General features: G+C 49.9%; 2 protein-coding genes across 6 annotated transcripts in view; both read right to left on the reverse strand.

Annotated features, from left to right (window-relative positions):
* OCEL1 (occludin/ELL domain containing 1) overlaps window positions 1-9,815 on the reverse strand; it is a 65,060-nt gene extending 55,245 nt beyond the window's left edge. Inside the window, exon 1 of the mRNA XM_050769770.1 lies at window positions 9,806-9,815. The gene's annotated coding sequence lies outside the window, so the exon portion shown is untranslated. The remainder of the gene's footprint in view (window positions 1-9,805) is intronic.
* Window positions 1-24,918, reverse strand: part of MYO9B (myosin IXB) — a 135,649-nt gene that overhangs the window by 37,071 nt on the left and 73,660 nt on the right. For all 5 annotated transcript variants that reach the window (XM_050769407.1, XM_050769406.1, XM_050769405.1 and 2 more), the window contains 10 exons: window positions 24,145-24,207; window positions 22,795-22,894; window positions 22,446-22,546; window positions 19,806-19,935; window positions 17,213-17,302; window positions 14,246-14,362; window positions 13,595-13,729; window positions 7,616-7,737; window positions 3,060-3,201; window positions 2,578-2,782 (listed from right to left, as the gene is read on the reverse strand). In XM_050769407.1, coding sequence (XP_050625364.1) covers window positions 2,578-2,782; window positions 3,060-3,201; window positions 7,616-7,737; window positions 13,595-13,729; window positions 14,246-14,362; window positions 17,213-17,302; window positions 19,806-19,935; window positions 22,446-22,546; window positions 22,795-22,894; window positions 24,145-24,207 — 1,205 coding nt within the window. The remainder of the gene's footprint in view (window positions 1-2,577; window positions 2,783-3,059; window positions 3,202-7,615; window positions 7,738-13,594; window positions 13,730-14,245; window positions 14,363-17,212; window positions 17,303-19,805; window positions 19,936-22,445; window positions 22,547-22,794; window positions 22,895-24,144; window positions 24,208-24,918) is intronic.

Below are 24,918 nucleotides of genomic sequence, written 5' to 3' on the forward strand. Positions count from 1 at the left end.
AGATGGAGTCTTGCTCTGTTACCCAGTCTGGAGCACAGTGGCGTGATCTTGGCCCACTGCAACTTCTGGCTCCTGAGTTCAAGTGATTCTCCTGTCTCCGCCTCCTGAGTAGCTAGGACTACAGGCCACTGTGCCCAGCTAATTTTTGTATTTCCAGTAGAGACAGGGTTTCACCATGTTGGCCAGGCTGGTCTTGAACTCCTGACCTCAGGTGATCTGCCCACCTTGGCCTCCCAAAATCCTGGGATTATAGGCATGAGCCTCTGCGACACCCCCCCACATTTTTTTTTTTTTAATTGTTTACCGACAGGGTCTTGCTGCATTTCCTAGACCGAGTGCAGTGGTGCGATCACAGCTCATGTAACCTCCAACTCCTGGGCTCAAGCAATCCTCCTGCCTCAGCCTCCTAAGTAGCTGGCGCTAGAGGCACATGCTGACACACATGACAAAGTTTCAACTTTTCTGGAGAGATGGGGTCTCACTATGTGGCCCAGGCTGGTCTCAAATAGCTGGCCTCAAGTGAGCTGCCTTGGCCTCCTAAAGTGCTAAGACTACCAGTGTGTACCATTGTACCCTGACACTTCGACCCATCTTATTATTCATTTATTTATTTATTCACTTACTTTTTGAGACAGAGTCTTGCACTGTTGCCTGAGCTGGAGTGCAGTGGCACGGTCTCGGCTCATTGTGACCTCCGCCTCCCAGGTTTAAGTGATTCTCCTGCCTCAGCCTCCTGAATAGCTGGGATTACAGGCGCCTGCCATCACGCCTGGCTAATTTTTTGTATTTTTAGTAGAGACGGGTTTCACTATGTTGGCCAGGCTGGTCTCAACTGTCTGACCTAGTGGTCTACCCACCTCGCAAAAGTGCTGGGATTACAGCGTGAGCCACCGCGTCCAGCCTATTTATTTATGTTTTGAGACGGAGTCTTGCTCTGTCATCCAGGCTGGAGTGCACTGGCATGATCTTGGCTCACTACAACCTCCGCCTCCTGGGTTCAAGCGATTCTCCTACCTCAGCCTCCCTGTGGTAGCTGGGACCACAGGCATGCACTACTATGCCTGGCTAATATTTGCATTTTTAGTACAGATGGGGTTTCACCATGTTGGTCAGGCTGGTCTTGAACTCCTGACTTCAAGCGATCGTCTGCATCAGCCTCCCAAAGTGCTGGGATTTCAAGCGTGAGCCACTGTGTCTAGTAGACCAATCTTAAAAAGCAGCTCATCGGCCAGGCTCACGCCTGAAATCCCAGCACTTTGGGAGGCTGAGGCGGGCAGATCACGAGGTCAGGAGATCAAGACCATCCTGGCTAAAACAGTGAAACCCCTTCTCTACTAAAAATAAAAAAAATTAGCCGGGTGTGGTGGCGGGCGCCTGTAGTCCCAGCTACTCTGGAGGCTGAGGCAGGAGAACGGCATGAACCCGGGAGGCGGAGCTTGCAATGAGCCAAGATTGCGCCACTGCACTCCAGCCTGGGCAACAGAGTGAGACTCCGTCTCCACACACACACACACACACAAAAAGCAGCTCATCACTCAAATGTGGGCAAAGTCGGGTTAACTGTGAAGTTTTGGATCCCCAAAACAGCACTGTCTATTTCCTATTTCTCATGAAAGCTTTATCCTTCCTCCTTTTCATCAAGCCCCTTCCGGAGACAGAAGCCACAGCTGATAACTGAAACTGAAGCTGAGGACGGAAAGTCGGAGCCCTTAGACCCGGGTGAGCCACTCAACCATGCAGGCCTCAGGTTGCTTTGGGAAAAATGAGGACATAGCTTTCTGCCGTCCTTCTATCAGCAATTCTATAGGGCTGACCCAAGTCTTCAGTGGATCAGGCACACCTCCTGCTTCAAACCATCTCTGTCTAGGACAGGGGAACAGAAATGTCCCTTTGAGGCTGGGTTCCCGGTAGAGAATGTCCAGATAAGAGAAGAGGCTGAGGCCGGGCGCGGTGGCTCACACCTGTAATCCCAGCACTTCATGAGTCAGAGGCAGGCGCATCACTTGAGGTCAGGAGTTCGAGACCAGGCTGGCCAACGTGGCGAAACCCCATCTCTACTAAAAACACAAAAATTAGCCTGGTACAGTCGCCTGTAGTCCCAGCTACTTGGAAGGCTGAAGCAGGAGAATCACTTGAACCGGAGAGGCGGAGGTTGCAGTGAGCCAAGATTGCGTCATTACACTAGTGCCTAGGCAAGAGAGAGAGACCCTGTCTCTTAAAAAACAAAAAAAGAGCGAGAGAGAGAGAGAGAGAGAGAGAGAGAGAGAGAAAGAAGAGGGAGGGCACTAGGAAGAGTTACATCATCACAATCAGCAAACTCCCAGGGCCAGCGGATCAGGAGGCATCATTAGCAAAGGAGAGGCCGGATGGAGCTTCTGAGAGCATGCCCTGAGGTTAAATTACACTCGCAGGTCGAGTTTCTGTTCAGGGTGATGGGAACACTGCAGGTAGACAGGTGGCGTTTGCACAACATAATGCATGTACTAAATGCCAATGAACTGTTCACTTTAAGACGAACTCAGGATGTGCCCCCCTCTTGACAGTGACGCTTGTGTGGGCTCACGCCCCAGCTCCCACCTGCAGCCTTTTCGGCCCTCTCGGCCCGCAGGCGTCCGGCCTCCCGAAGCACAGCCATGGCCCGGATAGCGGCCCGGAGCACGGCCCAGCGGAACACGGCCACAGGGTCCATGCCAATGAGCTCCCGCACGTAGGAGCTGTCACTGCCCCGCAGCAGGGCCACGATGTCTGGCCGCATGTAGTCCATGTTCTTCTCCCGGAAGTCCTGGTGGGGGATGGATGTGGGCGGTCACTTAGGGATAGTCACCAGTGCCTACCAAAGACCCGGGGCTGGCGCAGGAAGGGCTGGTGGTGGGGTGGGGTCCATCCTAAGCGCAAATGGCAGTTCTTGAGCTATGGAGTCTTGGGCATTGGAGCTGGGGATTCGCGGTGGGTTCTGAGCACCCTAGAACCTTGGCCACAGGAGGATCCTCCCACGTGGAATTCTGGGCTGACTATGGCTTCCCTCAGGCTTCCGCCAACGGTGATGGGCAGACACCTACCTTGATCTGATATTTCACCTTCCCTGCGAAGTGCTGGATGATGAAGGCTGGCTCCATGACCGGGGTGCCCAGGAAGTACTTATTGTCCTCATGCTGCTGTTTGAACTTGGCCAGCAGGGTCTGGCTCGTGGCGTGGGGGAAGCTGGGAACAGAACACGGAACCTTTGCAGGCATGAACAGCGGCTGATTTACCTGCTGTGTATTTTATCTTGCAGACCCCTGGTGCGCAAGGTGGGTGGGTGCATGGGGTGGGCAGAGCAGTGAATTGGCACAGGGCTCTGTGAGCAGAGGGGTGGGTGAAGGAGCGAAGAAAAGAAGGAATGACAGTGAGCCTGCCTGCCTCATGCCAAACATGCCGGCGGAGGGCTGGGACGCTGCTATCTGCGTGCGCCTGCCTGCCTCATGTTGAACACGCTGGCGGAGGGCTGGGACTCTGCTCTCTGCGTCAGCAGGCGCAGCCGCAGCCTGGTACAAGGAAGCTGAGGGTGAAGTGATGCTCTCAAGGCTTCAGGATTTTTAAAACAAAAACATATTTTTTCCTTTGGAGACACGGTCTCACTCTGTTGCCCAGGCTGGAGTGTAGTGGTACGATCACAGCTCACTGTGGCCTTGATTTCCTGGGCTTGAGGGATCTATCTTCCTGCCTCAGCTTCCTGAGTAGCTGGGACTATAGTGCAATGTTTTTCTTTTTTTAAGAGAAGGGGTCTTGCTATGTTACCCAGGCTGGTCTTGAACTCCTGGCCTCAAGCGATCCTCCTGCCTCAGCCTCCCAAAGGACTAGGATTACAGGCGTGAGCCACCGTGCCCAGCCAGGGTTGCAGAATTAACATTGAGTAGCTCAGTGCCTGAGTCTGGGTGGCTCACTCTCTTTGTCCCCACATGGCTGTTTTCTAGGGGGCTTGGAGAGAGGTCGCTGACCAGGCTTGGTGGCATCTGCAAAGTCTGTCCCGTGGGAGGTCTGGATCTGTTACCCATCGTAGGCAGCTCCTAAGAATAATCCTGGGCCCGTGTGACTTCTGGTCTTGGAGCCATTTGTACCTGAATGCCATACGTTGGACAGGGGGTCCTTCTCCTGCACCACAGTTGGAAGGAGAGGCTGGGAGAGGAGGATGAAGCAGGGCTCTGTTGTGCTCCGGGGAGGGGGAGGTTGTGGGGGCAGAATAAAGGACTCCTTGTACCTGACTGCTTCTACCTCCCAGGAGGGAAATGATGTTGTTGGTTTGGCAAACGCTGCCTGAGCCTGGCCCTACTTTTGAAAACACAGGCAGCGGAATGCCTGTATTTTCATCGGGGGCTCCGTGTTAACGGGGCCAAGGAGGGGAGAGTCTGTAGCTACGAAAAGTATCATTTCCAGAACCGTAAACACGGTATGGAGTGTGAGGCATCTGCCTTGAGTGTCCCCCAAAACCCTCAGTTATTGAGATAGGTAATATTTTAGCACACTATTTCAGAAAATCTAAATCAATGTGCAAAAAGAAACAAAAAATTCCATGATGAGCAAAAATAGCAAGATTTTAAATAAAGAGACCTGAGCCTGCTGGGCTAGGCCCTGCCTCACGGGCTTCCCCTGATCTGGCCCTGGGAGTTTCCTGGTTGTGATGATGTAGTTCCTCCTACTGCCATCTCTACTTTTTTTTTTTTTTAATTTTTAGAGTTGGGGTCTTGCTCTGTTGCCCAGGCTAGAATGCATTGGTGCAATCACAACTCACTGTAGTCTTGACTCTCTGGGCTCAAGTGATCCTCCTGCCTCAGCCTCCTGAGTAGCTGGGACTATAGGTGCATGCCACTGTGCCCAGCTAGTTTATTTATTATTTTTCTGTAGAGATGGGGTCTCACTATGGTGCCCAGTCTAGTCTTTAACTCCTGGTCTCAAGTGATCCTCCACCTTGGCCTCCTGAAGTGTTGGAATTAAAGGTGGGAGCCACTGCATCTGGCCCAAATGCTCTTCTCTTATCTGAACATTCTCTACCTGGACCCCAGCCTGAAAGGGATGTGTCTGTCCCCCTGTCCTGGACAGGGACTAGGTTTGAGGCAGGGGATGTGCCTGATTCATCTGAGACTCTGGCCAGTCCCTTAGAGATGTCACTGGCAAGGGATGGGTCTGATAGAGTTGCTGATAAAACAGTATGTCCATATCTTAACCCCCTCCACCGACTTTTGAATGTGACCTTATTTGGAAAATAGGGTCTTTGCAGGTGTAATTAGTTAAGATGAGGTCATCAGCGTGGGACCTAGTTCCACATGGATGGTGTCCTTCTAAAAAGAGGAGACAGGGTCAGGTGTAGTGGCTCACACCTGTGGTGCCAGCACTTTGGGAGGTCAAGGTGAGAGGATCGCTTGAGCCCAGGAGTTCAAGACTAGCCAGGCAACATAGAGAGATTCCATCTCTACCAAAAAAATTTTTAACCAGCCTGGCCAACATGGTGAAAAAACCCCATCTCTACTAAAAATACAAAAATTAGCTGGGCATGGTGGCAAGGCACCTGTAATCTCAGCGACTCAGGAGGCTGAGACACGAGAATCGCTTGATCCTGGGAGGTGGGGGTTATACTGAGCTGAGATGACGCCAATTAACTTGAGCCAAGATGGTGCCACTGCCCTCCAGCCTGGGTGACAGAGACTCTGTCTCAAAAAATATAAAATAAAATAAAATAAAATAAAATAAAACGTAGCTGGGTGTGGTGGTGCATGCCTATAGTCTCAGGCACTTGAGAGACTGAGGCAGGAGGATGGGAGCCTGAGAGGTCGAGGCTGCAGTGAACCAAGGCTGTGCCACTGCACTCCAGCCTGAGCAACAGAGCAAGAGCCTGTCTCAAAAAAAAAAAGGAGGAGACAGGACTGAGAGATGAGAGATGGAGACACAGAGGGAAGAAGTCCATGTGAAGAGGGAGATAGGGACTGGAGTGATGTGGCCAAAAGCCAAGGAAAGCCTGGACCCCCAGAAGCTGGAAGAGGCAAGGAAGGGTCCTCCCTTGGAGCCTCTGGAGGCAGCACAGCTCTGCTGACACTTTGACTTTAGACTTCCAGCTTCCAGAATCGTAAGATAATAGATTCCTGTGGTTTTAAGAACTCCACCTCCTGGGTTCAAATGATTCTCCTGCCTCAGCCTCCCAAGTAGCTGGAATTATAGGCACCCGCCACTATGCCTGGCTAATTTTTGTAGTTTTAGTAGAGATGGGGTTTTGCCACGTTGGACAGGCTGGTTAAAAATTTTTTTGTAGCGATGGAATCTTTTTTTTTTTTGGGACAGAGTCTTGGTCTGTCACCCAGGCTGGAGTGCAGTGGCGCGATCTCCGCTCACTGCAACCTCCGCCTCCCAGGTTCAAGTGATTCTCCTGTCTCAGCCTCCCGAGTAGCTGGGATTACAGGTATCCGCCACCATGCCTGGCTAATTTTTGTATTTTCAGTAGAGACGAGGTTTCACCATGTTGGCCAGGCTGGTCTCCCAACTCCTGACCTCAGGTGATCTGCCTGCCTCGGCCTCTCAAAGTGCTGGGATTACAGGCGTGAGCCACTGTGCCCGGCCAAGATGGACTCTTTCTATGTTGCCCAGGCTGGTCTTAAACTCCTGGACTCAAGAGCCCACCTGGCTTGTAGTGATTCCTTAGGGGAGCCACAGGAAAGTAGTTCAGTACATGTCACGTGACTTCAGTGACTACAACTGGGTGACCCAGCATGAGGCGCCTTATTGACCTCCCTGTCTGCCTTCACGGTGCCCTGTGGACTGCGGGGATCAGTGTGGAAGGCTCAGAAGTGAGTTCAGAGCCCGGCAGCATCTGGGTCCCAGTTCCACACACTGTACTGCCCTTTGCAAGAACTTACCAATCCTGTCTCTTGCTCCATTGCTCAGGCTGGAGTGCAGTGACACGATCACAGCTCACTGCAGCCTCGACCTCCTAGGCTCAAGGGATCCTCCTGCCTCAGCCTCCTGAGTAGCTAGGGCCACAGGTATGCCCCACCATGCCCGGTCCCCATCTCTATTTTCTAGACACAGGCCCATAATCCTTTGCTGAAAACTCCTGGTGGATGTGCCTCAAGTGTACAAATTAATCACATGTGTTGATGTTTTCACAGTGAGGTGTTTGTGCATTTTGCACACACAAGCTTGGGTTTTGTGGTCAAGTGAAATTGAACAGACACAAGTTCTCTGGACAAGGCCTGGTGTGGTGGCACACGCCTGTAATCCCAGTACTCTGGGATGCCGAGGCGGGAGGATCCCTTGAGCTCAAGAGTTTGAGACCAGCCTGGACAACGTGACGAAACCCTGTTGCTACAAAGAAATAGAAAAATTAGCCGGGCATGGTGGTGTGACCCTGTAGTCGCAACTACTGGAGAGGCTCACGTCGGGGGATCACTTGAGCCCAGGAGGTCGAGGCTGCAGCGAGCTATGATTGCACCACTACACTCCAGCCTGGGTGACAGAGTGAGATCCTGTCTCAAAAATAAAAAGGAGTTTTTGGGAAAGTCTGGATTTGGGGTAAGGCTCTGGGGGCTGCAGAACCCGACCCAGTGCCCATGTGTAGATGTGCCGGGAGGGATGGGGTGTGGACACTCACTTGCTCTCCTCGTCCAGCAGGTAGAAGAGGCCCGTGGGCTTCTTGCTGATGAGATGGATGCAGCCGACATTGTCTGTGTAGCCGATGTTGTGCCACGTGATCCCCTCGCCCTGATACTCCTCCTGCAGGGGTGATGTGGGGTCAGTACGTTTCTTATCTCCCAGATATGTAATATCTACATAACATGTATTGCGTACAGGTCGAGTATCCCTAATCCGAAAATCTGAAATGCTTCAAAATCGGAAGCTTTTTAAATTGATGCGTGGCTTACAATTAACTCTAATAGGGCAGGGCACGGTGGCTCACGCCTGTAATCCCAGCACTTTGGGAGGCCAAGGCGGGTCGATCACCTGAGGTCAGGAGTTTGAGAACAGCTTGACCAACAGAGTGAAACCCCATGTCTACTAAAGACACAAAATTAGCCAGGCACAGTGGCACATGCCTGTAATCCCAGCTACTAGGGAGGCTGAGGCAGGAGAATCACTTGAACCCGGGAGGTGGAGGTTGCAGTGAGCCAAGATTGTGCCATTGGTCCTACTCTAGCCTGGGCAACAAGAGCAAAACTCTGTCTCAAAAAAAAAAAAAAAAAAAAAAAAAAAAAAAAGCTCTAATAATACACTTAATTTAATACTATATATCCAAAATGTGATCATGTTAACATGTAATTGACATAAAAAGTAACTGAGAGGCTGAGGTGGGAGGATCGCTTGAGGCCGCGAGCTCAAGACCAGCCTGGACAACATAGCAAGATCCTGTCTATGAAAAAAAAAAACAAAATACAGGCCGGGCGCGGTGGCTCACGCCTGTAATCCCAACACTTTGGGAGGCCGAGATGGGCAGATCACGAAGTCAGGAGATCGAGACCATCCTGGCTAACATGGTGAAACCCCGTCTCTACTAAAAATACAAAAAAAAGGCCAGGCGCGGTGGCTCAAGCCTGTAATCCCAGCACTTTGGGAGGCCGAGACGGGCGGATCACTAGGTCAGGAGATCGAGACCATCCTGGCTAACACGGTGAAACCCCGTCTCTACTAAAAAATACAAAAAACTAGCCGGGCGAGGTGGCGGGTGCCTGTAGTCCCAGCTACTCAGGAGGCTGAGACAGGAGAATGGCCTGAACCCGGGAGGCGGAGCTTGCAGTGAGCTGAGATCCGGCCACTGCACTCCAGCCTGGGCGACAGAGCGAGACTCCGTCTCAAAAAAAAAAAAAACAAAAAAAAAACAAAAAAAAAACTAGCCGGGCGTAGTGGCGGGCGCCTGTAGTCCCAGCTACTCGGGAGGCTGAGGCAGGAGAATGGTGTGAACCCGGGAGGTGGAGCTTGCAGTGAGCCGAGATCGCATCACTGTACTCCAGCCTGGGCGACTGAGCAAGACTCCGTCTCAAAAAAAAAAGAAAAAAAGAAAAAATAAACAAACAAAAAAAAATTGCTAGGTGTAGTGGCACATACCAGTAGTCCTAGGTACTTGGGAGGCTGAGGCAGGAGGATGGCTTGAGCCCAGGAATTTGAGAACAGCCTGGGCAATATAGCAAGACTCCATCCCCCCCCAAAAAAAAGAATCCAAAACTTTTGGACTGCCAATGTTATGTGATGCTCAAATACAATGCTCATTGAAGCATTTCAGATTTTGGGTTTTCAGATTTGGGATGTTCAACCAGTAAGTATAATACAAATATTGAAAAATCTGAAAAAAATCCCAAACCTGAGACACTTCTGGTCCCAAGCAGTTTGGATAAGGGATCCCCACGCTGTAGGAACGTATTTGTGTATCAATAGGCATGTTTACATGTAAATGTATCTGCATGCATGTATCCTTTGCAGCACTACGCATAATAGCAGAGAAATGGAAGTAACCTAAATGCCCATTAATGGATCGAGAAAATGTGGTGCATATACATCAAGGAATACTATCCAGCCATAAAAAAGGAAAGAGATCATGTCCTTTGCAGGAACATGGATGGAGCTGGAGGCCATTATCCTTAGCACACTAACGCAGGAACAGAAAACCAAATATTGCATGTTCTCGTTTATAAGAGGGAACCAAATCATGAGAACACATGGACACACAGAGGTGAATAACACACACTGGGGCCTATTGGAGGTAAAGGGTGGGAGGAGGGAGAGGATCAGGAAAAACAACTAATGGGTACTAGGCTTAACACCTGCATGATGAAATAATCTGTGCAACAAACCCCCATGACACAAGTTCACCTACATAACAAACCTGCACATGTACCCCTGAACTTAAAAGTGAAAAAAATATACATAAATATATCAATAACAAAATGCATATGAGTACATCAATATGAATACATTAATAGTTATATAAACTTACTAGATAAACGAATGATTGTAAACAGGAAACAAGAATGCACATTCTCAAATACTCACCACAGCTTGGTGCTTTAAATATCACACTTAAGGGCTGGGCGTGGTGGCTCACGTCTGTAATCCCAGCACTTTGAGAGGCTGAGGCGGGCAGATCACCTGAGGTCAGGAGTTCAAGACCACCCTGGCCAACATGGTGAAAACCTGTCTCTACTAAAAATACAAAAATTAGCCAGGCGTGGTGGCGCATGCCTGTGATTCCAGCTACTGGAAAGGCTGAGGCAGGAGAATGGCTAGAACCTGGGAGGTGGAGATCGCATTGAACTGAGATTGCACCATTGCACTCCAGCCTGGGTGACAGGGCAAGACTCTGTCTCATAAAAAAAAAAAAAAAAGAAAGAAAAAAAAAATCACACTTTAAACCATCTAGAGGTTGGCAAACTTTCTCTGTAATGGGCCAGATAGCACCTTATGAACCAGAAACTGTCTGCTGCAACTAACAGTTGTGATGTGAAAACAGCCACAGATGATAATGTAAACCAATGCCAATAAACCTTTATTTATAAAGACAATTTGTGGGACTAGATTTGACCCATAGGCTGTGGTTTGCTGGCCCCTGCTCCAGAGCTATGTTGTCCAACAGGAATCTTCACATTTTCTTTTTTTCTTTTAAGAGACAGGGTCTCACAGTGTTGCCTACACTGGAGAGCAGTGGTGCAATCATAGCTCATGGTAGCCTCAAACTCCTGGGTTTGAGTGGTCTACCTGCCTCAGCCTCCCCAGTAGCTAGGACTACAGGCAGGTGCCACTATGCCTGGTTAACAAAAAAATTTTTTGGCTGGGCGCAGTGGCTCATGCCTGTAATCCCAGCACTTTGGGAGGCCGAGGCGGGCGGATCACAGGGTCAGAAGATTGAGACCACCCTGGCTAACGCAGTGAAACCCTCTCTCTACTAAAAATAAAAAAAATAGCCGAGCGTGGTGGCGGGCGCCTGTAGTCCCAGCTACTCAGGAGGCTGAGGCAGGACAATGGCGTGAACCCAAGAGGCGGAGCTTGCAGTGAGCCGAATTTGCGCCACTGCACTCCAGCCTGGGCGACAGAACGAGACTCCATCTCAAAAAATTAAATAAAATAAAAATAAAATAAATAAAAAATAAAATAAAATAAAAATTTCTGGCAGAAACTCTGTCTCAATTTTTTTTTTGAAGACACAGGGTCTTGCTCTGTTGCCCAGGATGGAGTACAGTGGTGTGACCATAGGTCACTGCAGCCTTGAACTCCTGACCTCAAGCAATCCTCTTACTTTGGCTTCCCAAAGCACTGGTATTGTTAGCATTAGCCACGATGCCCAGCCTCAAATTTTCTAATAATCACATGTAAAAAGTAAAAGAATAGGTGAAATTAATTTTTTCTTTTTTGAGACAGGGTCTCGTTCTGTCACCCAGGCTGGAGTACAGTGGCACAACTGTAGCTCATTGCGGCCTCGACCTCCTGGGCTCAAGTAATCCTCCCACCTCAGCCTCCTCAGTAGCTACAGATATGTGCCTCTGTGTATAGCTCAAAATTAACTTTAATAATACACTTAATTTAACCCCGTATATCTAAAATGTGATCACGTTAACGTGTAATTGACATAAAAAATGACGGAGAGGCCAATGTGGGAGGATCACTTGAGGCCAGGAGTTCAGGACCAGCCTGGGCAACAAAGCAAGACCCTGTCTCTACAAAAAATAAGACCAAAAAACTAGCTGGGTGTGGTGGCGTGCAACTATAGTCTCAGCTACTCGGGAGGCTGTGGTGGTAGGATCATCTAAACCTCAGTGTTCAAGGCTGCAGTGAGCTACTGAGACAGTGTATGTTCTTTTTCCTCACACGCTAAGTCTTCACAATTTAGTGTGTATGTCACCCTTCCTGCACAACTTAATTCTGACCAGCTACACTCCTAATGATTCACTGCCAAAAAGCTTAATAGAAAAATCAGCTGGATATTTACATAAGCCTGCCAGTTTCATTTTCCCATCAGAATCATCAATGTGAAGGAGAAGACATGAATAAGGATGGTTGACTATTTAGCTGTGAAAAGACACGTCAGGGCCAGGCGCGGTGCCTCACTCCTGTAATCCCAGCACTTTGGGAGGCCAAGGTGGGCAGATCGCCCGAAATCAGGAGTTTGAGACCAGCCTGGCCAGCAGGGTGAAACCCCATCGCTACTAAAAACACAAAAAAATTAGCCGGGCATGGTGGCACGTGCCTGTAGTCCCAGCTACTTGGGAGGCTGAGGCAGGAGAATTGCTTGAACCAGGGAGGCACAGGTTGCAGTGAGCCAAGATCGTGCCACTGCACTCCAGCCTGGGCGACAAGAGACAGACTCCATCTCAAAAAAAAAAAAAAAAAGACACATCAGATAGGTTATCAATGTCTTTGAGCTAAGCAAATCCTTAAAAGGCAGCCCAGTTTCTCTCTCATCAAAAAGATTTTCTGTTTGGACAGAGAAGCCCCCAAATGAACTATGGCTCAAAATATCCCTGACATTTGCCTCATCCCAGGCTGGGTGGGTTTTCTTAAATTTTCCTTCTGACTGAGAAAAATTCTGCAGCAAGTTCACCAACGATCTGGGCCTCCAGGGAGATTCCAGTTCTAGCTCATTCTATTTTCCCTTTGGGCTGGGTGTGCAACAACATGGTATTTCCTTATAAAATGCTGCAGCTGTTATGGAAAACAGTATGGTGGTTCTTCAAAAAAGTTAAAAACAGAATTACCATAGGATCCAGCAAGTCCACTTCTGGGTATATACCCGAAAGAATTGAAAGCAGTGTCTTGAAGAGATATTTGCACACCCATGTTCAAAAAAGCATTATGCACAATAGCCAAAAGCTGGAAGCAACCCAAGTGTCTACTGAAGGATGGATGAACAAAATGTGGTACATCCAGAAAATGGAATATTACTCAGCCTTGAAAAAGAAGGAAATTCTGACACATGCTACCATGTGGATGACCCATGAGGACTTTATACTATGTGAAATAAGCTGATCACAAAAACACAAATAATGTCTAATTTCGCTTACATGAGGCACTTAGTAAAAAATGACAGAGACACAAAGTAGAATGGGCCAGGCATGGTGGCTCACAACTGTAATCCCAAGTACTTTGGGAGACCGAGGTGGGCAGATTGCTTGTGCTCAGGAGTTCGAGACTAGCCTAGGCAACATGGCAAAACCTTGTCTCTACAAAAAATACAAAAATTAGCCAGGCATGGTGGTGTACACCTGTGGTTTCAGCTACTCGGGAGGCCGAGGAAGGAGGATCACTTGAGCCTAGGAGTTTGAGGCTGCAGTAAGCTATGATTATACCACTCTAGCTGGGTGACAGAGCAAGACCCTGTCTCAAAAAAAAAAAAAAAAAAAAAGTGGAATGGTGAGTTCAGGGCTTGCAGGAGAGGGAATGGGGAATGAGTATTTCATGGGGACAGAGTCTCAGTTTGGCAAAATGAAAGAGTTCTGGAGATATATGGTGGTGGTGTTTGCATAACTGCGAATGTGTGAATGCACTTACCGCCGCTGAACTGAATATTTACAAATGGTTAAGATGGTAAATTTCACGTGATGTCTGGTTTACCAAGTTCAAAAAATTGACAAAAAAGCCCTTTCCGCACCTGCTCCAGCTTGAAGATGTGCTGGTTGAAGTAATACTGTAGCTGCTCATTGGCGTAGTTGATACAGAACTGCTCGAAGCTGTTCCTCTCGAAGTCTTCAAATCCGAAGATGTCCAGGACCCCGATGGACAGGCACTGGGAGAGACAGAGAAAATGGTCACTGCCCGCAGGTGCCCCCCGTGGGAGCCAGCCTTCATGAGAGGGGCTGGCTCTACAGGCTGTGACCTGTTAGGTCCTGAGTCCCTGCTGCTTGGCAGAACACTTTGCCATTACCAGCATGGAATCCATACTTTTTTTTTTGAGGCAGGGTCTTGCTCTGTTGCCCAGGTTGGAGTGCAGTGGCGCCACCACAGCTCACTGCAGCCTTGACCTCCTGGGCTCAAGCAATCCTTCTGCCTCAGCCTCCTGAGTAGCTGGGACCACAGGTGCATGTCAGAATCTGTCGTTTTTGAATAAGGGGCCCTGTTTTCATTCTGCCCTGGGCCTGAATTTTGTAGCCTGTCCTGTTTCCTGGTCCTGCCTGTTGGGGGAAACAGCCTCTTGACTACAGATGCCTCGGCTCCGGATGTTCTAGGTTGCCCACCAAGGATGTTGGTAGTGAGGATGTGGCCTCCCCTGACCTAGCTTGAGGGAGGAAATGGGGGCACTCACCGAGACTGCCTCTTCCACGTCCTTCTTGTTGAGGAGTGCGTGGTTGATCCGCAGCACAATCCAGTCGAACAGGGCGCTGTACAGAGACTTGGCCATGGAGTCGCGGGCAGTGATGGCCTATGGACACAGAGCGGGTGGCTCACCTCCAGCACGGCAGGCCCTGCACTGGAGTCTTGCTCTGTCGCCCCGGCTGGAGTGCAGTGGCATGATCTTGGCTCATTGCAGCCTCCACCTCCTGGGTCAAGCGATTCTCCTGTCTCAGCCTCCCAGGTAGCTGAGATTACAGGTATGCACCACCATACCTAGCTAATTTTTGTATTTTTACTAGAGATGGAGTTTCACTATGTTGGCCAGGCTGGTCTCAAACTCTGACCTTAGGTGATCCGCCTGCCTTGGCCTCCCAAAGTCCTGGGATTACAGGCATGAGCCACTGTGCCTGGCCAAGATGGCCCTTGGTATATATATTTTTTTGACATAGGGTCTCACTCTGTTGTCCAGGCTGAAGTGCACTAGTACAATCTTGGCTCACTGCAAACTCCACTTCCTGGGCTCAAGTGATCTTCCTGCCTCAGCCTCCTGTGTAGCTCGGGCTACAGGCGCACAACACCACACCTGGTTAATTTTTACTTTTTTTTTTTTTTGAGGTGGAGTCTTGTTCTGTCACCCAGGCTGAAGTACAGTGACATAGTCTTGGCTCACTGCAACCTCTGCCTCCTGAGTTCAAGCGGTTCTCCAGCCTCAGCCTTCTGAGTAGCTGGGATTACAGGTACACACCAGCATGCCTGGCTAATTTTTGTACTTTTAGCAGAAAGGGGTTTCGCCATGTTGGCCAGGCTGGTCTCGAACTCATGGCCTCAAGTGATCTGCCCACCTCAGCCTCCAAAAGTGATGGGATTACAGGCATGAGCCACCGTGCCTGGCCTTAATTTTTAATTTTATTGTGGAGACGGGGGTCTCACTATGTTGCCAAGGCTGGACTCGAACTCCTGGGCTCAAGCAATCCTTCTGCCTTGGCCTCCCTAAGTGTTGGGATTACAGGCGTGAGCCACTGCAACCAGCCAAGGTGGTCTCTGTCAATATTCAACTCATCCAACACACACCTTTCCCCCTGTCCTGGAGGACGTGCCTGCACACTGAGGCTTTAACAGACCCAGCGGCCTCTGGAATGGCCGCGAAGGCCTTTCCATACACTCCTCAGAGCAACCAAAATTGCTGCTGAGTGAGGAACTTGGGCTCAGGGAGGGGGTGGGGCGTGCAATTGTGGTAGAACCAGCAAGGAGGGTCTAACTAACTTCAGGCCCCTTGTTTTTCCAGGGGCACCATGTGGCTATCACCGTGTGCATCAAAGCTCTTTTGTGGCCAGGCGTGGTGGCTCACGCCTGTAATCCCAGTACTTTGAGAGCCAAGGCGGGTGGATACCCCGTCTCTACTAAAAATGCAAAAAACAAACAAACAAACAAAAAAAAACCAGTCTGGGCACAGTGGCTCAAGCCGGTAATCCCAGCATTTTGGGAGGCTGAGGCGGGTGGATCACCTGAGGTCAGGAGTTCGAGACCAGCCTGACCAGCATGGTGAAACCCTGTCTCTACTAAAAATACAAAATTAGCAGGGTGTGGTGGCACATGCCTGCAATCCCAGCTGCTCAGGAGGCTGAGGCAGGAGAATTGCTTGAACCCAGGAGGCGTAAGTTGCAGTGAGCCGAGATTGTGCCATCGCACCCCAGCCTGGGCAACAAGAGCGAAACTCTGTTTCAAAAATAAAATAAAAATAAAAATGCAAAAATAATTAGCCAGGCCTCGTGGTGCACACCTGTAATGCCAGCTACTCAGCAGGCTGAGGCATGAGAATCACTTGAATCTGGGAGGAGGAGGGTGTAGTGAGCCGAGATAGTCCCACTGCACTCCAGCCTGGGCGAGAGTGAGACGTTATCTCAAAAAAAAAAAAAAAAAGCTCTTAAGGTTCAATCTATATAGAATAAATTGTCTTTTTTTTTTCCACATATTCAGGTCGCAACTCTGACAGATGTATTCACCGGCAGACAAGATCTAGAATGTGTCCCCTTCGTTTTGTATTTCTTGGGTGTCAAGGAAATGGAGCCACACAGAATGCAGCCCCTGTCGGGCACCTTTGGCTCTGCGTGGAGCCTCTCGGGGCACCAGTGCTGCTCGGGTCTTGGGTGATGTGCAGCAACTTCCTGGCAACATCACGTGGTGCCCTGGACCCATGTAGGCTCAGAATGTCCCCGGTGCCTGTTTGAAATGCCACAGCAGCTTCCCATTGGGTGAGGGGCTAAAAATCCCCATTGTGACTAGGTACTTTCCTATTGTTAAACAAGCTGCAAGTGATCCTGCTCTTGAGATGTAAAAATGCAAGAGAAATACAGCACAGAGAAAACATCCAGGCTGGGGCAAAGACCAGAGGGAGGCACCTTAACAAGGTTTAGAGTCACAGGCTTGAGACTTATAGGCTGGGAGTTACATAAGGGTAGTCAGTGTCATGTTCCGGAGTCCAGGGATGGGCAAATTTTTTTCTGGGAGGGACCAGGGAGTCATTACTTTTGGCTCTGGGGCCTGATGTTCTCTGTCGCAACTGCTCTGCTTAGCTGCTATGGCCCCAAAGCAGTCTTAGGTGGTATGTAAATGAATGGGTATGGCCATGTGCCAATAAAACTTTATTAGCAAAACCAGGTGGAAGGCTGGATCTGGCCAACTATTGCTGGTGAGAATCAGCACGCACACGGAACATATAGAAACACAGATATGAATGCATGTGGCTCAAGTTCTGGCCTGAGGGCCATGGTTTGTGTCCCAGGCTGGCCTGAACTCACATGACAATCAGAGGCAATGCCTGGGTTCCATTCTAGCATTTCAGGGACAGGAACGGCCCACTCACGCCAGCTCTTTCCAAAGACCATTCCCGCTTGGGTTTTGGGGTCTGGCACTCTGTGAGTGCCTGGGCAGCGCTCACCTCGCTGAGGCTGTAGGGAAGGATGAGCTTGTCGTTGACGGTCACCGTTTTTCTTTTGGTCAGAACCTCCACCAAGATTTCTCGCTTTACCTGTTTGGAGGTCAAGGAGAGGGAGAAGGAAAAGGGAGATGGAGGGCATATCAGGCATGTCCTGGTGTCACTGAGGCAAGGCCCGGGGCCAGAGGCAGCTGGGAGACGGACCCTCAGCAGCCAGGCCTGGAAGTGGGCCCTGAAGCCTGCCCACCCACCCACGATGTGCTGTTTTTTTTTTTTTTTTTTTTTTTTGAGACGGAGTCTCGCTGTGTCACCCAGGCTGGAGTGCAGTGGCGCGATCTCGGCTCACTGCAAGCTCCGCCTCCCGGGTTTACGCCATTCTCCTGCCTCAGCCTCCGAGTAGCTGGGACTACAGGCGCCCGCCACCACGCCCGGCTAGTTTTTTGTATTTTTAGTAGAGACGGGGTTTCACCATGTTAGCCAGGATGGTCTCGATCTCCTGACTTCGTGATCCACCCGCCTCGGCCTCCCAAAGTACTGGGATTACAGGCTTGAGCCACCGCGCCCGGCCTGTTTTTTTTTTTTTTTTGAGACAGAGTCTCACTCTATCGCCCAGGCTGCAGTACAGTGGTGTGATCCTGGCTCACTGCAACCTCCGCCTCCCGGGTTCAAGTGATTCTCCTGCCTCAGTCTCCCCAGTAGCTGAGGTTACAGGCGCCTGCCACCATGCCCAGCTAATTTTTGTATTTTTTGTAGAGATGGGGTTTCTCCATGTTGGCCAGGTTGGTCTTGAACTCCTGACCTCAGGTGATCCGCCTGCCTGGGCCTCCCAAAGTGTTGGGATTACAGGCATGAGCCACTGTGCCTGGCCTGCGATGTTGTTTTATACTTGGCAGGTTTCAGAATTCCCACATAGCATGGGCTTGCTGGATGCTCACCCCGTGGCACGCACAGGCCTTATGTGAGTGTGAGCCATGGGTCCAGGTGGCGCCCGGTGACCAGCACTCACTGCTTTGCCTGTTGGAGCTGGTGGCTCCCATCCATTGCACAGGGGCTGGGCTTAGACTTTACCCAGACAGCCGACATGCTCATCCCTCCCCCAACTGCCAAGCTACCTGAGCTGGTGGTCTCTGCCCACCAGCAGCAAGAGTGGGGAATAAGCGGGGGCCTTCTCTCTCTCTTTTTTTTTTTACATGGAGTCTTGCTCTGTCGCCCAGGCTGGAGTGCAGTGGCGCAATCTTGGCTCACTGCAACTTCTGCTTCCCGAGTTCAAGTGATTCTCCTGTCTCAGCCCCCTGAATAGCTGGGACTACGGTGTGTGCCACCATGCCCAATTAATTTTTGTATTTTTAGTAGAGACAGGGTTTCTCCATAATGGTCAGGTTTTGGGGCCTGATGTTCTCAAACTGGTCTCGAAGTCCTGACCTCAGATAATCCACCTGCCTCAGCCTCCCAAAGTGCTGGGATTACAGGCGTGAGCCATCGTGCCCGGCTGGCAGGGGCTTTCTCTGAATATCCCAGCAGATGCTCACATATCCCCAAGAACTCAACAGAAGCTGGGGCTCCTGTACCAAGAATGGAACGCTAAGCATAAATGGATTAAAACACAAAAGACTGGGGTAGGGTTCCTTGGCCTCACTGCCTTTTGCACTTGGGGCTGGATAATTCTCTGCCGGGGGGGGCTGTCCTGTGCACTGCAGGGTGTTGAGCAGCATCCATGGCCTCTACCTAGCAGATGCCAGGAGCAACCCAGAGTATGGCAACCAGAAAGGTCTCCAGACATTGCCCAGTGTGTCCTGGGGGCACAACTGCCCCTGGCTGAGAACCAGTGGAGGAGGAAGGGATGGCAGGTCCAATGAGAAAATGATCAAACCAGAAGTTTTTGTTTTTTAAGAGATGGGGCCTTACCCTGTCACTCACCCCAGCTGGAGTGCAGTGGCACGATCACAGCTCACTGCAGCAATGAACTCCTAGGCTCAAGTAATCTTCCTGCCTTGGCCCCCTGGGTAGCTGGGATTACAGGAGCACACCATCAACACCTGCATGCAGCCCCAAGCTATAGTTTTTTTCTTTCTTTGAGACAGACTGTTGCTCTGTCGCCCAGATTGGAGTGCAGTGGCACAATCTTGGCTCACTGCAGCCTCTGCCTCCCAAGTTCAAGTGATTCTCATGCCTCTGCCTCCCGAGTACCTTAGACTATAGGCACGTACCACCATGCCTGGCTAATTTCTTTTTGTATTTTTAGTAGAGATGGGGTTTCACCATGTTAGCCAATCTGGTTTTGAACTCCCAACCTCAGTTGATCCTCCCACCTCGGCCTCCCAAAGGGCTGGGACTACAGGTGTGAGCCATCGCACCTGGCCCCTGAGCTGTAGTTTCAGAGAGGCTTTCACTTGAGGGTGGGAGGAGGAGATGCCCCCGTCCACAGAGCTCATCAGAAATGAGGAAGCAACACTGTAGAGATGAGAGCGGAAGACGTAAGGTCCTGGTTGATGAAACCTCAGCCTACGTAGGAAGTTCTGGGTACGGTCCCTCGTATTGAGAGATAGCCAGCGGCCCTGAGTCAGGCCTGAGGAGGGACAGAGATGGTGATCAGTACCTTCAGAAGCTGCGACAGGGTGTCCAGCACCTCGGGCGGCCCGACCTCCAACCCTTCCTCTCGGCCTGTAGCTCTCTTCTTGTAAGTGACGTTGCCTAGGTACAGGATGGCCGAGAGGACGGCAAAAATCCTGGGAAAGAAAAGGCACTCACATTTGGGCAGTTTCTACATTCCTAAGACATCAGATTCTTCCAGGGAACTGGGCTGAATCCATAAAACCAGCAAATTTTGTTCAGAACGCATGAAGTTGGAAAAATATCTAAGGCCTCTGTTGAAGACTGCCTCTGTGGAATGTGACTTTACAGACAGTTACCTTTTTCCTGAGATTTGATCTGGCTCTGTCGCCCAGGCTGGAGTGCAGTGACACAATCATAGCTCACTGTAACCTCCAACTCCTGGGCTCAAGTGATTCTACTGCCTCAGCCTCCTGAGTAGCTGGTACTACAGGCCACCACATTTGGCTAATTTAAAAACATATTTTTAAAGGGATGGAGTCTTGCTATGTTGCCCAGGCTGGTCTCAAACTCCTGGTCTCAAGTGATCCTCTTGCCTTGGCCTCCTGAATACCTGGGATTATTGGCATGAGCCACTGCACCTGGCTAGACAGCTATTTTCTCTTTTTATGAAACAGGGTCTCAATCTTGTCACCCAGGCCGGAGTGCAGTGGCACAATCATGGCTCACTGCAGCCTCAACCTCCCTTGGCTCAGGTGAGCCTCCTACCTTAGCCTCTTGGGTAGCTGGGACTATAGGTTTGCACCACCATGCCTGGCTAGTGAAACTGTTTTTTTTTAAAAAAAAAAATGTGTACAGATCCCTCTAACTAGCCTCCAGACCAAGAAATAGAACATTCCAAGTCCTGGATCCTGGAGCCCCCCAACCCCAGAGGAACCACTGTCCTGACGTCTAATGCTGTCTGTGAACTTGATGGGATGTCTGGCCAGTCACTGGCTATATTGTCCAGGCTGGAGTCCACTGGCTATTCAGAGGTGCTATCTTTTTTTTTTTTTTTTTTTTTGAGACAGAGTCTTGCTCTGTCGCCCAGGCTGGAGTGCATTGGCACAATCTTGGCTCACGGCTGCCTCTGCCTCCCGTGTTTAAGTGATTCTCGTCCCTCAGCCTCCTGAGTAGCTGGGATTACAGGCGTGCACCATCATGCCTGGCAAATTTTTCATATTTTTAGTAGAGATGGAGTTCCGCCATGTTGCCCAGGCTGGCCTTGAACTCCTGAGCTTAGGCAATCCACCTGCCACGGCCTCCCAAAGTGTTGGGATTACAGGCGTGAGCCACTGCGCCCAGGCCAGAGGTGCCATCTTAGCTCATTGTAGCTGTGAACTCCTGGGCTCAAGTGATCCTCCTACCTCAGCCTTCCAAGTAGCTGGGACTACAGGTGTGTGCCACCATGCCTGGAAAATTAAAAAAAAAAAAAAAAAAAAAAAAAAAAAAAAGATGGGGTCTTGCTATGTTACCCAGGTTGGTCCCAAACTCCTGGTCTCAAGCGATCTTCCTGCCTTGGCCTCCCAAATAGCTGGGATAACAGGCGTGAGCCACCACGCCTGGTTTAAAAAAATTTAAATTGCTGGGAGCGGTGGCTTGTGCTTGTAATTCCAGCACGCTGGGAGGCTTACACAGGTGGATGGCTTGAGCCCAGGAATTCAAAATTAGCCTGGGCAACATGAGGAAACGCTGTCTCTACAAAAAATTGTCTGGGTGTGGTGGCACGCGCCTGTAGTCCCAGCTACTTGGGAGGCTGAGGTGGGAGGATCACCTGAACCAGGGGAGGTCAAGGCTGCAGTGAGCCATGATCTCACCACTTCACTCCAGCTTAGGTGAAAGAGTGAGACCCCACCTAAAAAAAAAAATAATTAAATTGTAGTAACATAAGCATAATATGAAATTCACTACCTTAACTTCTTTGATTTTTAGAGACAGGGTCTTGCTCTGTTGCCTGGGTGAAATGAAGTGGCACAATCCTAGCTCACAGTCTTGAACTCCTGGCTTTAAGTGATCCCATTGCCTTGGCCGTCCAAAGCACTGTGATTACATGTGGGAACAACCGCACCCAGTATTCTTTAAACTATTTTTTGTTGAGACTGGGTCTCCCTTTGTCATCCAGAGTGGCGTGATTACTTCAGTGGCGTGATCGTGGCTCACTGCAGCCTCTTCCTCCCTGGCCCAAGTGATCCTCCCACCTCAGCGCCACAAGTAGCTGGGACCACATGTGTGTACTACCACGCCTGACTAATTTTATTTATTTTTTGTAGAGATGGGGTTTCACCATGTTGCCCAGGCTGGTCTTGAACTCCTGGGCCCATGTAATTCTCCACCTTGGCCTCCCAAAGTGCTGGGATTACAGGCGTGAGTGAGCCACCTGGCGCCTGGCCAAACCATTTTTAAGGGTACAGCTCGGCAGCGTTAAGTATGTTCACATTACCTTTAATTGGCATCGCCTGATGACCAATGGCTTGAGCCCCTTCTCATGTGCTCACTGCTATTGGGCCACACTTCCTATGGCGGCTCTGTTCAGGACACTGCCTGCCCGTTTTCACTGGGTTGCAGGTTAGACCTCAGAGTGACTGGTAAGGGACATGTGCGCCCCCTGTACGCTCTGAGGGACGGTCCCCGGGACCCGCACACTTACTGCTTCTTGGTGGCGGGGAGGAAGCCCACCATCTCCATGGCCTGCTTGAGCCTCTCAAAGTCATGCTTCAGGTCCTCCCCATCTTCAATCTTCAAGTTATGCTGGAAAACAAAGGCGTCGGTACTTTGGGCATTCCTGGGCCGGCGAGGGTGGCGTGCCAGAGTGATTTTGGCTGGAGCTAGCGGGGCAGGGCCCCAGGACCAAGGGAATGAATGGGTTCTTTTAATGTTGCCTTCTGGGAGCGGGTTTGGGGGCCAGGGCAGGCTGCCTCTGACTTCCTGGCTGTGCATAAACAGCTTGAAGCCGGGAACAGAGGTGGCGTTTGTGACTGGGGCTTGAGGCTGTTTACCTGGTTGAGGTAGAAATAATCTTCAGGCTGCTTGAGCTGAAATTCTCGGCGCTCTTCCTCGCTGACCCCGAGTAACAAATAATAAAACACGTGGTAGTTCCTACAGGTCAAAATTGGGAGGAACACAGTTGTTTTTGGAGGCCAAGCAATAGCTACTCTGCAAACCACTACTAACATGGCTTTGGAGAGCACACCTCAAATATGTACAAATTTAAAACAGTAAGTCAGTTCTTATGTCTTAAAAAAACAAAAAGAAACAAATGAGCATCTTGAGCAAATAGATTTCCAGAGGACTGGAGGTGGGTGGGTGTACATCTCACTAACTTGTCAACTGGAAATATTTCTTTTTTTTTTTTTTTGAGATAGGGTCTTGCTCTGTTGCTCGGACTGAAGTGCAATGGTGTGATCACAGCTCACTGTAGCCTCGACTGCCTGGGTTCAAGTGATCCTCCCAGGTCAGCCTCCTGAGTAGCTGGGACTACAGGTGTGTGTCACCATGCCCAGCTAATTTTTTTTTTTTTTTTTTTTTTTTTTTGCAGAGATGGGATTTCGCCATGTTGACCAAGCTGGTCTGGAACTCCTGGGTTCATGTGATCCTCCCGCTTAGGCCTCCCAAAGTGTTGGGATTACAAGCGTTAGCCACTGCTACAGGCCTGTTTTTTTTTTTTTTCTTAAAGAGACAAGGACTGTAGCCGGGCGTGGTGGTGCACGTCTGTAATCCCAGCTACTTGGGAGGCAGAGGCATGAGAATCGCTTGAATCCAGGAGGTGGAGGTTGCAATGAGCCGGGATGACACCACTGCACTCTAGACTGGGTGACAGAGCAAGACTCTGACTCAAACAAACAAACAAACCAAAAAAAAAAACAAAAACAAAAACAAAAACAAAAACAAAACCCAACTAACCAAACAAAAACAAAGAGACAAGGATTTGCTCTATTGCCCAGGCTGAAGTGTGGTGTCTAGCTCACTGCAGCCTCAACCTCCTGGACTCACGTGATCCTCCCGCCTAGACCTCCCGAATAGTTAGAAGACTACAAGCACATGCTACCATGCCTAAGAAATGCTTCCAATCTAATTTTCTATATTTTGTGCAGACATCTGAGCACGTACTGGGGATAAAACCTCCAGGGAGGCACACAAAGGTGGCTTGGGAGGTATGAAAACAAAGTGTGAGGCCACAGGAGCAGGTCTGGGGAGAAGATGGATGGGCAGGCCCTGCTCCTGTGAGAGCCTCCACGGCCTCCCCGAGTTCTTCTGACCTCAGGACATTTGCTTTGCTTCTCTCCTCTGTAGGAAGAAACGCAGACATGACGTGGCATTCAGAGATTCCCGGGAAAAAGTTCTCCTACCTCTCATCCTTCTCCTGAGACACCAGGCGAGACTTTTCAAGCAGATATTTCTCGACGACAGCTCTGTCATTAAGAGAAAAAGAGAAAGAATAAAACGTTACATTTTAGTATTGTGTTAATATTGAGGTTTTTTTTTTTTTTTTTTTTTTTGAGATGGAGTCTCGCTCTGTCATTCAGGATGGAGTGCAATGGTACAATCTTGGCTCATTGCAACCTCTGCCTCCCGGGTTCAAGCGATTATGTTGCCTCAGCCCCCAGAGTGGTTGGAATTACAGGCGTGTGCCACCATACCCAGCTAATTTTTGTATTTTTAGTAGAGGTGGGGTTTTGCCGTGTTGGCCAGGCTGATCTCGAACTCTTGACCTATGTCAAGTGATCTGCACATCTTGGCCTCCCAAAGTGCTGTGATTACAGGCATGAGCCACCACGCCTGGCCAATATTTGTTATTCACTGTCTTTTTTATTCTAGCCATCCTAGTGGGGGTGTAGTGGTATGTCGCTGTGGGCTTTTTTTTTTTTTTGAGATGGAGTATCATTCTGTTGCCCAGGCTGGAGTGCAATGACGCGATTTTGGCTCACTGCAACCTCCACCTCCTGGGTTCAAGCAATTCTCCTGCCTCAGCCTTCCGAGTAGCTGGGATTACAGGCATGTGCCACCATGCCTGGCTAATTTTGTATTTTTAGAAGAGATGGGGTTTCTCCATGTTGGTCAGGCTGGTCTTGAACTCCTGACCTCAGGTGATCCACTTGCCTCAGCCTCCCAAAGTGCTGGAA

Source organism: Macaca thibetana, chromosome 19 (assembly GCF_024542745.1).
Source record: "Macaca thibetana thibetana isolate TM-01 chromosome 19, ASM2454274v1, whole genome shotgun sequence".
Classification (NCBI taxonomy): Eukaryota; Metazoa; Chordata; class Mammalia; order Primates; family Cercopithecidae; genus Macaca; species Macaca thibetana.